General features: G+C 47.1%; 1 protein-coding gene across 2 annotated transcripts in view; it reads left to right on the top strand.

Annotated features, from left to right (window-relative positions):
• The first annotated feature begins 396 nt into the window (after positions 1-396).
• The window catches only part of LOC128407991 (LON peptidase N-terminal domain and RING finger protein 1-like), a 36,230-nt gene continuing 26,164 nt past the window's right edge, over positions 397-10,462 (top strand). Inside the window, exon 1 of one of the 2 annotated variants that reach the window (XM_053377078.1) lies at positions 397-1,782. In XM_053377078.1, coding sequence (XP_053233053.1) covers positions 1,476-1,782 — 307 coding nt within the window. In that variant the 5' untranslated portion in view covers positions 397-1,475. The remainder of the gene's footprint in view (positions 1,783-10,462) is intronic. The other variant, XM_053377077.1, reaches the window with a different exon arrangement.

Here is a 10,462-nt window from a genome sequence, read left to right as displayed (position 1 = left end):
AACGCCGAGCTGAAGGGCCATAGGTTGACTAAGGGCTGCCTGCGAGTACACGCAGAGCTGACCCAGGAGACTTGGCCTCTTGCGATGCATCAACTGCGCTTCGCAAGCAATCGCCACTCCCTCCTCCTGGTTGGGGACTTCAAAACAGATCGCAGCCCCCAGAAATAGTAGGGTCTTCCGTCTTCCCTTCCCTTCCCGCCCCCACCTCCAAACTCCGAACTGCCCATTTCAGAGGTTATGAAACGCGCTCCGCAATGGCTGTTTCACAACAGGGGCGGGTCGAAGCCGGCAGCCAATGGAGCAGCTCTCCGGCTCCATCACATGGGGCTACTCCACATTTTATGTAATATTCGGGCCTTTTTTGTTGTTGTTTCATGTTTGTGCGCGCGCCTGTGCTCAGAAGGTAACCAAAGGGGTCGGTGCGGGGGAGGGGGGAAGCAATCTGGCGAGTGAGCAGGAAAAGAAAAGTGACCGATTGTGCTTTTTCTGTTTGCAAATCCTGCCGCCACGCTTCTCCCCTCCTGCTAACTCGCCCCAAGTTGACGCACGCGGAGAGGCGGCCGGTGCGCCCTGCATGAATCCAGAGGCGAGGGAGGAAATCGGATGCTTTTCGCTTCTCTCCCAGCCTCTTGGAAAGGGGAGCGGATGGGCAGCGCGTCGGCGAAGTGGCACGATCGCAGCAGGACCCGTCAGAAGAGTTTGAGGAGAAGGGGGCGGGTGGAGCTCGCACTTACACAAGCAACCTCCACTCCGCCCCGGCCGGCACCTCTCCAAAAAGTAACCTGCTCGCTTAGTTTCCGCGCAGACGCGGCAGAGGAGCGGCGGGTGGCGCGCTGCGAGCGAGCTTGACTTTTCCCCGGTCGTGGTGGGGACAAAGGGTCATCCTCCCCTGCGCCGCCGCCTCCCTCTGCTGTTTTTGTTTTGGTGTCTGTCTGGATGCATTTGAAAGCTTCTATGTCTCGGGCGACGAGGCTGAGCAGGCACCTCTTGGGTGAAAAGGGATGAAATAGGGGCAATAAAAAAGGGTGGGACGACGACCCGCAATAAACAAAGGAAAGTGAAAGCGGAAAGCTGCTCGCATTGCACCAGCTGCTGCTTCTCGATCCATTGCAAAGTTCTCCGGAGCTCGCTCTGCGTGGGGAACCTCCGGGGAAGAGCGCTGCGCCTTTAAGAGCCAGCGAGCCACTCGGCTCGTGGTCTTGCCCCCCCCCCCCAAAGCAGGAAGGTGAACCTCCCGGCCTTTTTGGGAAAGTGTCCCCGGTCGCTGCAGGAGGCTACTTCGCCACGCCAAGTTGCTCCCACGGGAGACTCGGTTTTCCAGGGAAATCCTCTTCCCACCCCCGCCCCCAATTCCATCCCCGCACCTTTTCGATGCCGCTCTTCTTCAGAGGCGATCGCCCTTCGCCCGTTGCCCTGGGAGGCACCCTTTAGCCAGCCCCGCTGCCTGCCTGCCCTCTCTCTCCGTGGCAGGAGCCATGGAGATTTTCCTGTGCGCCGCTTGCCACCGGGCTCTATGGGACCCAGTGACCGTGTCGTGCGGCCATACCTTCTGCAGAAGATGCCTCGGAGGAGACTTGCCCTCCAAGTGCCGGCTCTGTGGGGGGAAGTCCGTCCTGCTGGGATCGCGGACGGTGGCCTGCAACGTCCTGCTGTGTGACTTGTTGGAGAAATGCTTGGACAAAGGCACTCAAGTGGCCAGGCTGAAGACCGACTTGCAGGAGCTGCTGAGAAGCAGAGACTACCGGGCAGCGCTGAGGAGCGTGCAGAAAGGGGTCGCGCTGGGTAAGCGTTGCATGCCCCAGAGATGCCTTATTGGGGACTGGGGACACTGACGGGTCTGGTGGGGGTGGAGGGGCAAGGCAGGTTAATAGGGGGGCTTTGACGGATTTCTTTCGGGAGTCTTGAATTTGAAGACACACACCCCGCCGTCGCCGGTTATGCAACTTGTCACCGTATCGCATTGTGTAAGCAGCGAGGGACAATTCTCGATAACAGTTTGTCGCCGAGTTCCTCGTTTCCTGCTCGTTACAGGCAAGAGACTTTGCGGACACGGAGCCGCCTTCCGCGTATGCCACATATGCATGTCGCATTCTGCCAAAACGGCTCTTTGCATAATTTTTTTTTTTAAAATTATTATTAAAAGTAAACTTTTGGGAAGTTTGCTTCTCTTGCAACTTTTTATGCTGCGCGTGTGTCAAGGAGAAGGAGGCGTCCAGTGGCGATGGTGACATCAGAAAATTACTTATACAAGGAGGGTTTGTTGGTTTGTCTTTTTATAGAAAAAAGCATGGCTTTGCCTTATATGGCAGGCGCAGCCCTTTTATAGGGCACCTCGTGGGACCTTTGAAAAGCTGACCTATGCGAATTGTGCTGCCGGATTTGCTGGATCTGTTCAGGGGTGTGGGGAACATGTGGTTGCCTTTGGCTCCTCTTTGTGGACACAGAACACAAAAATAAGGGTAGGACATGGGAGCAGCCAAGATTTTTGTTAGGGGGCAGGGCTTTTGTTGGGGGGGGAAGGACCTCAGTTTCCTATGTACTTTTATGGAATTTTATTGATGGGGGGGCAGCTGCCCCCCCCTTGGCTAAGTCCATGGAGTAGGACGTAGTCATAGTTCAGGATTACTGGTCATTTCTGTAGCTGTCCTTTCTGAACTTACTAGGCAGTATGACTTGCCCAAGACAGTGTGGGGATTTGAACCCAGTACACGCTTTGCTGCACAAAATAAAAATGTAGCGGGCAATGCTATTTCTTCCCTGATCATAGAGCTGGAAGGGACCACAAGGGTCATCTAGTCCAACCCCCTGCCACACAGGAATCTTTTGCCTAATGTGGGGCTTGAATCCACAGTCCTGAGATTAAGAGTCTTATGCTCTACCGACTGTGCTATCCTTCCCTAGAGAAGACATACACTCCCTCTTTCACCTCATCATTTACATGCCCACTCCCCAAACTCAGGGAGTGTTGTGATTTCCACCCCAGGCTTTCTTTAAATAGTTGGCTGATAGGGAGAAATTCAACAGGCTCCTGGTCTAGAGAGGCAGTGAAAGAGAAAGCTGCACCTAATGAATTAGCATGACATTGTGTTGGGAGGTAGCCATCAAACTGAAGAGGGAGAAAGTGTCAAGTGGAGGCTGGATGAGCTTATTCCACTGTGCTAGGCTCACCTGTTTTATGAAACACCTGTGCTCTGCCTTTGAGTCATTGCAGACTCTGAGCTGGTGTTTTATAACAGGCTCTTAACAAATGAAGAATGATGTGAGGGCCTCAGCAATTCTGTAAAGAGATGAAGGTCTGAATCAGTGAAGCCTGTATGATCCAGCTGCTCTTGAATCCCACAAGCTCTAGGTCACCTCAACTTTACCAACCTCAAAGGCAGTCCTCCTAGATTCCTCTTTAGGCTTATTCAGGAGGGAACATGTTGCAGGGTGCAAATAACTCTCTGGATAATATAGATTAAAGCTGTAAGTCTATGCATGCTTACCTGGAAGTAAGCCCCATTGAACACAATGTGACTTGCTTCTGAGTAAACCTGCTTAGGATCTCACTGTTAAATCCTTTAATTTAGCACTTGCTTTTGGGGCGTGTGTGTGTGTTTATATAACACAGCACAAAGATTTCCGTTTCTGTGACAGTAATCAGCGGTTAGCATAAAAGCTAGCCCTCACTTTGGGTCATGAATTTCTTGTCAGGACTTGCCTGTAAACAGCATGTTATGTTATTTATGTTTTGTAAATTCAGCAAAATATGCATGACTAGCAGTAGTCACAAGGATTCATTTAGGAATTAGCTGAACATTTATTCAGTTTGTTATGGAGAGATTTATATTTCTTGTGTAGAAGTCCAACTATATTCCTGGTTTTACAACAAGAAACTGATCTGAAATTAACCTTTAATTCCACCATGAGCGGATTCACTTTTGTGTCTGTAACCATTTAAACCACTCTCCCAAACTGCTTAATGGCTTGTTTGTCACAAAATACCTTTATTCTTGTATGGTATTTGCATATAGATAGACTGTGTGTGTGTGTGTGTGTGTGTGTGTGTGTGTGTGTGTGAGAGAGAGAGAGAGAGAGAGAGAGAGACTTTCCTGAAAAGGCTGGTCCAGATCAGTGATTTTTTTTTTTATTCAGTTGTAAAATCCTCACCCTTTCTGCCAAACTTCTAGCATGCAAAGCTGACTGCGTAGTTTGTTGGAGTCAGTTTGGGTTATCACATTTTTCTTCTGGAGACTCTGTGTCTTTGACAGCCATGCAGCAGGCAGCTATTCAAGAGGTGCAGCTCTCCCAACCACTGTCTTTGTGCTAGGAGGGTTTTTGCATGTTCAATTTCTGCCTGTTGCTTTGCTAGCAATGGTTTAGAGACTTGGTCAGGAAAATAAGGCAGCCCTATGTATTTAGTTAATACTGCCTGTTTGATAGAAAGTGCTCTTTCTTCAGCTCACCTCTTAAAGCAACAATTTAATGCATTTCACAACAGACAATAACTTCCTTATGGAAACTCACCAAACTGGCATTCTGTTGTTTTCAGAGCCACATTTATTGCTCTATTCATCTTCACTTCATAATTTCTTTCTATTATTGTTTTGGTTTGTGAAAGAAACAGCATGCAATAAAATCCAGGGAAATTGAAACCTTTTCTTTTTAGGCTAGTTTAATGTTTCTTCTCTTCAAAATTATGATTGCTAGGACTCCCACCTCAGTCAAATATTTTCCAGTAGACTCAACTTAAAACAAACCTTTGGGATCTTCTCTGCCTTTAGCAGCAATCCTTTACACAATTACCTGCGAGTAAGCTGCACCAAATTTAAGTTGGTTAGAAATCGGTTCCTACCCAATCCCATGTTTTTGTGTAATCCTAAACCTGATTTCCGAAGTCTGAAATGGATTGTGAACAATATTATTTTGATTTGTTAAATTTCCATCTTTCCCTTCTTTGAAAAGGAGCCCAGGGTGGCAAATAGCAATGTAGTAAAACAATAGAATTTAAAAAATGAAATAAAACCTGTTTAAAACATCAAGGACGAGAGCATATGCAAACATCAGGAAGAGTTTTGCATACAATAGTTAAAGGGCAAGTATTGCTGCTGTTTCAGAAATGATTGGGTTTAATGCAGGGGAAATTCTTAAGCCGTACCTTTCCCTTTCATCCTGCAAGGCTACAAGGTGGTTCATTTGGCCAACATGCACTTGTGTGCACACCCCATACAGCACATCTGTGTGCATGCAGACCACACATGAATGCACATAAGCAGGTGCGCGCACACACATGCACTGAGCAGAGGTGGTACAAACAGGTAGACAAGTGAACACACAACATTTACAGATTCAGCTAGGCTCACTCGCCAAAGGCAGGACACAAAGACAGCCAGGCAGCAGTGTCTCTCACACATCCCCTCAGCAGTGAGGGGCATACACAGACAGACAAACACATTCACACAGGCAGGCAGACCAGTCAAATAAGGGGGGGGGGGATTACTAGCTCTTTTCCTCCCCATTATACTGCTCTGGGAACTAGAGGTTTCCTTCCACTACACTGTGATAGGGAGGAAAAGCGAGTCTATTCAAAGATCTCTTTCCTTTGCAAAGGAATCTCTTCTTCTGGAGTTGGTGCCATTGGAAGAAGGTCCTGGGGCTCAGGAAATAGGAAGAAGCGTTTTTGGTCCCTGTTTCCTTAAAACCACCTTGACATGGCTGCCACACAAGAGGAAGAAGAGGTGCCTTAGCAAGTCAAGGCAGACGCTGATGGACCCTCCACAGCGGAAACACCATGGAGCTACAATAGGGAGCCCCTTCAACAGAACAGTCACTTTAAAATAAATAAGTAATTATATCCATCTTTTTTTAAAAAAATGGAACGTTACTTGTTTCCTAACCAAATGTTTAGGAGTGATGGAGATGCATAAGCTATAATTATGTGGGAACACAGGGTAACTGGAGAGAAATGGTATTGGTCTGGGATGTGCTCAATGCAGCCCCCTTGTGTTCTTCATAATTCTCTTAGACACAGACTGTTTAAGCAATTAAATCTTGGTCCACATTTTGAACAGTGCGTCAGCCACCTCTCCAGCAACCAGTCTTCAATCATATCAAATGATTTAAGACCCTCAACCCTTTATTTACACACACAAGAAGACCTGGATACAAAACAGAACAGTTGAACATCAGGTGTAGATGTTGGGTGGGAGACAGGTGAAGAAACAGCAATTGATTGATATGACATGTGGCAAGACACTAAACTCAGGCTGTTTTTTTCTTCATATTGCAACCTTCATACAAGCAGAAGGTTGTGATGTCACGCGTGTGACAAAACAGGTGAGCAAGCAGGTGAAAGAGTGCAGCTCCACTTACAAGTTAGATCTATATTTATAATCTTCTTGCCTACAGTAGCTTTAGGATAGGGATGAGGTACCTGTGATCTTCCAGCTGCAGGTGATGTTGGGCTCATCAGCCTCAGCCAGCATGGCTGATGGCCAGGGACCATGGGAGTTGTAGTCCAGCAACATCTGGAGAGCAAGGTATCCCATCCCTTCTTTAGGTGGCTGTCACGAGCTGCCCCCCCATATAATGCCCCTGTAGGAAGGCCTTGGCTTGAAGCTGTACTTTAGAAACAGGATGCTCTAGCAAAGTGACCTGAGAAATGGCAGAATGTAGCCACTAGAAATGGGAAGGAATCTTATTCTTCACCTCAAGCAGCAAAATGTCTTGGAACTGTCACCCAAGTCGTACAACTGCTGCTTGTGCCTCCGAGTCTCTTGCCACTAAGCAATACCATCCACACAAGATACCAAGCCACCTCAGATTGTTCTAACACAATCCAGACTTCACTGTGTCACAGGCAGAAAGCAAGAACTGAAGGTACTCGCAGTACAGATAACAAGTCGAGCTTGACGATAAACTCACTTCAAATCACCTCTCTCTTACGCTCATGTTGTCAGCATTCTGTCGAGCATTTAGAAGTCACCAACCCATTTTACAGATGGATAGTGCAGAGATAGAGATGACTTCCCCAGCATAGCGGGTGAATCTATGGTGGAATACTCGAGCACAACAAACACTAGATCTTGCTGAGCCTGGCTATGGCATAACTTTTTAGTATTGCATGTTGTGGATCAGGTCTGCAGGGCTATGTAAGAATAGCCCATACTGTTAATGGGCCTGAAGAAGTCTGGCAGTAATCTGGCAAACTGACACAGTCCTAAATTCTGTACATCCACTCTTGGCATGTGGGTGGTCATCACCAAGGCCCCAGACAGGAGACATTGTGGCAATCTTAAGTAAAAGAGTTGGATTCTGGAAAGCATGGTACTGCTTGCAGAAGTAAGGTGCAGAGTTGTTTGGGTGGTGATCCCAATTATACTTGACACAAAGCAAGAGTGGTGCTCAGATTTAATTGCTTATTATATACTCTTACTATATAATGTGCCTTTTCCCCTGACGAGACTCAAGGCCGCTTGCAGAATCTGTACCTTGCTACCGGGTTGTCTTTAGACTGCTTTTTCAGTCAACAAGTGGGACAAAATGAACAGTCTCTCCACTACTTCCTCTTCCATCTTATCACCTAGGTCAGGGGTCAGCAACCCGCAGCTCCGGAGCCGCATGTGGCTCTTTTACACCTTTGCCGCGGCTCTGGGGCGGATACTAGTGAGGGGAGGAGGCGCATTGTGCGCCCCAACACTCCCCACTGTGGCGGGCGCTGTACTGGCTGTGACGTCGCATGGGGGCGGTGCGTGCTTTAGTCATGCACCGTCCCGACGTCACCTTCCCGCCTGCCCGCCCGCTACATTGTAAGGGGCATGTACGCTGGTCACTGCATTGAAAGGGGGCATGTACGCTGGTCACTGTTTTGAAGGGGAGTGAAGAACACACACACACAAAAAGGTAACTTGTTAATTTAACATTTATTTCTATGAGGAGGAGTTATTCTGAGGGGTCATACAAAGAAATAATAAAAAAGTGACAAAAAAGTTATTTTTATAATGACGAGTTTTGCGACTCCCAGTTTTTTTCCCTTCGGAAACGGGTCCAAGTGGCTCTTTTTGTCTTAAAGGTTGCAGACCCCTGACCTAGGTTCAAAGACCCAACTGAAAGAAGACATACTTGGGTGCTGTGAAGATGCAACAATGTACCCACCACCTTAGCCCAGTCCATACAACCCCTTACAATGTTGCTTGGCTAGGAAATGGCAAAGGCACTTAAATATTTTGTGCAAGGCAAAGGCTTGGCGAAGGCCTTAAAGATACCGGAAAGCCACAGGTTAGCCTTCCCTGCTATTATCCAAAAGGGATTTAAGGCAAGGATAAGGATATTATTGTCTGCGGAGTCCAGGGCAAACTTTCTCTTGCTCCCACTAAAAAGTATTTTATGCAACAACATGCCCTCAGGGAACCCGTATTTGGCATCTGAAGGGGGAACCTGTGAGCCATGGAAGCTGGGAAAGTGCTGCATTTATTTGTTATGCTTGTTTTTTTATCAATTCTTTATAAGAACAGAATGTACAGTCATTGGATAATGCAGACATAAGTGGTGAGCATTAACAAAATAACTAGGGCATATGCCACTAAAAGGTATTTTGATCGGTCAGAAGCTGTAGATTGTTAAAATATTCACGAATGATAGACGTCTTGAAACACCAAGCAAAACAGTATCGAGACAAAGCTTACTGCATTTTCCAAATGACTCATAGAATCATAGAATCATAGAGTTGGAAGAGACCACAAGGGCCATCGAGTCCAACCCCCTGCCAAGCAGGAAACACCATCAGAGCACTCCTGACATATGGTTGTCAAGCCTCTGCTTAAAGACCTCCAAAGAAGGAGACTCCACCACACTCCTTGGCAGCAAATTCCACTGTCGAACAGCTCTTACTGTCAGGAAGTTCTTCCTAATGTTTAGGTGGAATCTTCTTTCTTGTAGTTTGGAACCATTGCTCCGTGTCCGCTTCTCTGGAGCAGCAGAAAACAACCTTTCTCCCTCCTCTATGTGACATCCTTTTATATATTTGAACATGGCTATCATATCACCCCTTAACCTCCTCTTCTCCAGGCTAAACGTGCCCAGCTCCCTTAGCCGTTCCTCATAAGGCATCGTTTCCAGGCCTTTGACCATTTTGGTTGCCCTCCTCTGGACACGTTCCAGTTTGTCAGTGTCCTTCTTGAACTGTGGTGCCCAGAACTGGACACAGTACTCCAGGTGAGGTCTGACCAGAGCAGAATACAGTGGCACTATTACTTCCCTTGATCTAGATGCTATACTCCTATTGATGCAGCCCAGAATTGCATTGGCTTTTTTAGCTGCCGCGTCACACTGTTGGCTCATGTCAAGTTTGTGGTCAACCAAGACTCCTAGATCCTTTTCACATGTAGTGCTCTCAAGCCAGGTGTCACCCATCTTGTATTTGTGCCTCTCATTTTTTTTGCCCAAGTGCAATACTTTACATTTCTCCCTGTTAAAATTCATCTTGTTTGTTTTGGCCCAGTTCTCTAATCTGTCAAGGTTGTTTTGAAGTGTGATCCTGTCCTCTGGGGTGTTAGCCACCCCTCCCAGTTTGGTGTCGTCTGCAAATTTGATCAGGATGCCCTTGAGTCCATCATCCAAGTCATTGATAAAGATGTTGAATAAGACCGGGCCCAAGACAGAACCCTGTGGCACCCCACTAGTCACTCTTCTCCAGGATGAAGAGGAACCATTGATGAGCACCCTTTGGGTTCGGTCAGTCAGCCAGTTACAAATCCACTGAGTGGTAGCATAGTCAAGACCGCATTTTACCAGCTTCTTTACAAGAATATCATGGGGCACCTTGTCAAATGCCTTGCTGAAATCAAGGTAGGCTACACCCACTGCGTTCCCTTCATCTACCAGGTTTGTAATTCTGTCAAAAAACGAGATCAGGTTAGTCTGACATGTCTTATTTTTCAGAAATCCATGTTGACTATTGGTGATCACAGCATTCCTTTCTAGGTGCTCACAGACTGTTTGCTTAATGATCTGCTCCAGAATCTTCCCTGGTATTGATGTCAGTCTGACTGGGCGGTAATTATTTGGGTCCTCTCTTTCCCCCTTTTTGAAAATAGGGACAACATTTGCCTCCTCCAGTCTGCCGGGACTTCACCTGTTCTCCAGGAATTCTCAAAGATGACTGCCAGTGGTTCTGAAATCACATCTGCCAGTTCTTTTAATACTCTTGGATGCAGTTCATCTGGCCCTGGAGACTTGAATACATCTAGACTAGCCAAGTATTCTTGTACTATCTCCTTAGTTATTCTGGGCTGTGTTTCCTCTGCTGAATCATTTGCTCCAAATTCTTCAGGTCGGACATTGTTTTCTTTATCGGAGAAGACTGAGGCAAAGAAGGCATTGAGGAGTTCAGCCCTTTCTGTGTCCCCTGTTTGCATTTCACCATCTCCTCTGAGTGACCCCACTGTTTCTTTGTTCTTCCTTTTGCTACGAACATACCCATAAA

Source organism: Podarcis raffonei, chromosome 2, assembly GCF_027172205.1.
Source record: "Podarcis raffonei isolate rPodRaf1 chromosome 2, rPodRaf1.pri, whole genome shotgun sequence".
In the NCBI taxonomy this organism is placed as follows: Eukaryota; Metazoa; Chordata; class Lepidosauria; order Squamata; family Lacertidae; genus Podarcis; species Podarcis raffonei.
The sequence above is the reverse complement of the archived record's forward strand: the minus strand, read 5'-3'. Positions and strand labels throughout refer to the sequence as shown.